Source organism: Merops nubicus, unplaced genomic scaffold (genome assembly GCF_000691845.1).
Source record: "Merops nubicus isolate BGI_N331 unplaced genomic scaffold, ASM69184v1 scaffold10047, whole genome shotgun sequence".
Taxonomy (NCBI): Eukaryota; Metazoa; Chordata; class Aves; order Coraciiformes; family Meropidae; genus Merops; species Merops nubicus.
The window spans coordinates 26,495-28,854 of record NW_008619583.1 but is presented as its reverse complement, the minus strand read 5'-3'; the positions used below and the strand labels follow the sequence as shown (position 1 = coordinate 28,854).

Genomic DNA, 2,360 nt, shown 5'->3' with positions numbered 1-2,360 from the left:
CCCTAAACCCTCTGGCTGACACCTGCGAGCCCTTTCACGTGTACGTTCAGGGGCCTGTGTTTCCACCAACTGAAACACCACGTGAAAAGACAGGAGCAGGCTCTGCCCTTGGCAGGCAAGTTGTAACACAACAATTACAACCGGTCTGGGTCAGAGCTGTTGCAAAAGGTAACTCTGAAATACCAAAATTAAATTACTGACAGGTATTACTGCCACACATATAAAAAAGCCAATAAAACCACCTCGGGGATAACGTGAGGAGCTCCCCAAATCCCCACGTGCCCTCAGACTGGCACTGCCCGGGTGCCGGCAGGAAAGGAGACGTGCTGCTGCCAGCGATGCCAAACCCCCTCTCCCGGGGGCGCCGGCCGAGGCTGCCCCGAGCGCCCACCGCTAAATCCGTCGCTGTGGAGACCCCTCCCCACACATCCCCCGAGCCCGCACAGGAGAGATCCACGGGGTGAGAAGAAAACCTCTGGCTGAGGGGAAAGGGAACCCCTGCTGCCGAGCACGGTCCATCCAAAGCGACTCGGTGAGAGCTCCAAAGGGGCTTCCACGGACTGACGAGGTACCAGGGAAAAAGGAGAATTCTTCAATTTTCTTTTGGAGTTGTTTTAGTCGGTTTAACAGGAGCTTCTGAGAAGTGTTGCAGAAGCTGTGAAGACTGCTTATGCTATAAATACCAGGCAGGAGGCAGCCCCAGAATCTCAGATTTCAGTCCGGAGGAAGGAGAGCAAGTGATGTTTACACTTTTTATGGGAATGGTGAGGTGGTGAGGCAGACACTTCCAAATAAATTAAGCAGTTGCATAAAAAACAATTTAAAAAAATCAGCTACTAGAACTAAATATTACATTTTGCAACAGACCTGAAAGTAATCACCTTGCTTTTATTAACCAAGAGCTCTTATCTAGTAACAACCTGTTGGAAAGTCAGGTAACTTCAGGTGGTGTTTGGGCCAGCACGATGGAAGCCTCGTGTGTAGGTGGGCTCGCTCCCAGCCACAGAGGGGACTTTAAGCTGCAACATCCTGGCTACGAATTTCTTCACCTGATGTTTCCCAAGTGATTTTCCTCCTCTTGCCTTTTTGTACCCAAATTGGTTATGAGCAGTGAAAGATCTTCTGTTGAGCTCTTAGGGGGGGCTGAAAATGTCTTTTAAGTTCTGGCAGGGACAGTTAATGCTCTGAAAGACGCTCTCCTCCGAGGAGAGATCCTGCTCCCTTCTCCTTCACCAGTGGTGTGGCGAGATGTCTGAAGGCAGGTTTGTTTGTGTTTTGTTTTCCATCCTTGTATGTAGAGATAGCTTTGTTTTGATTGTTTTCCTCTCACAGAGTGAGACACTTACAGTTCCTAATTAGTCTGGAGTAGATGATTGGGTGAAGAGATTATGTTGCTAGCATCCAGGCAGACTGGAATTAAGTAAGCTTTTGAGGGTAGATGAATTAAGTCAATATCCCAACTGCAACATCTTGGATTCATTTCTCATTCCTCCCACATGCTATCTGCTGACTCGTGCTAGAATACGGCTTCCTGAATTCCAGGGGGCTGAGGAAACTCGTTGTTGTTTAACTGTTCTCACCACTGTAGCCACCAAGCGCTGATCTAATTGTCCTGGAAGGACAGTGACCTAGGGGTTGCAGTTCTTGAGCCCAGCCTCCTGGAAGAGGGAGGTGTAGAAGTGGGGCTCCAGCTGCCTGCTGCGGTACTTGTGGACGATGTCGGAGATCTTCTGTTTCCGGCGCACGTGGGGCGGGCTGTACGAGTCGCTCTCCAGCCGCTTCCGGCGGCAGATGTTGATCACCGTCTGCCTCACCAAAAAACCTGACAGAGAAACGTCCCAATCAGGCTTAAACAAATTCAAGTCTGTGCCCCTTTGCTGGCTTTGCAGCTAACGACAGTTTTGGGTTCTGCCCCACCCAGAAACCCAGGAGAGATGCTCAGCCCCACTAGGGCAAGAACTCGGACAGTGGCTGGCAGCACATAACCATGGTCCCTGGGCCTGCAAGGACATTTTACTGTGAGAAATGAAGAAGAAGGGGGCTAAGTTAGCAGTACGCTAGACTGGCCGGAGGAGGAAGATTTCTCTGCTTTGCCAGAGCCAAACAACTGCTCACAGCAGCTCCCTCAGGACCAAGAGGGGACCAGGGCAGCTGACAGAGGAATCGCAGAGCTACAGCCCCTGGCCACGCCACACGGGGACATGCACAGCTTGGGTGGGCCCTGAGGTCACACAGAGTAATGCCAGGGGAACCTTCAGGGTGAAAAATCTACCCATCAGTTCTTTCTTCCAGTAGGAACTGCAGAGCCTCCCCATCGGGAGAGGGCGTGAGGAAAGGCTCGAGGGGCTCTGGGTCTCTCT

At 51.3% G+C, this 2,360-nt stretch overlaps 1 protein-coding gene across 1 annotated transcript in view; it reads right to left on the bottom strand.

Moving 5' to 3' along the window:
- Positions 1-1,374: 1,374 nt before the first annotated feature.
- The window catches only part of RALGAPB (Ral GTPase activating protein, beta subunit (non-catalytic)), a gene marked incomplete at its 5' end in the record, with an annotated part of 27,475 nt that continues 26,489 nt past the window's right edge, over positions 1,375-2,360 (bottom strand). Inside the window, one exon of the mRNA XM_008943836.1 lies at positions 1,375-1,822. Coding sequence (XP_008942084.1) covers positions 1,629-1,822 — 194 coding nt within the window. The remainder of the gene's footprint in view (positions 1,823-2,360) is intronic.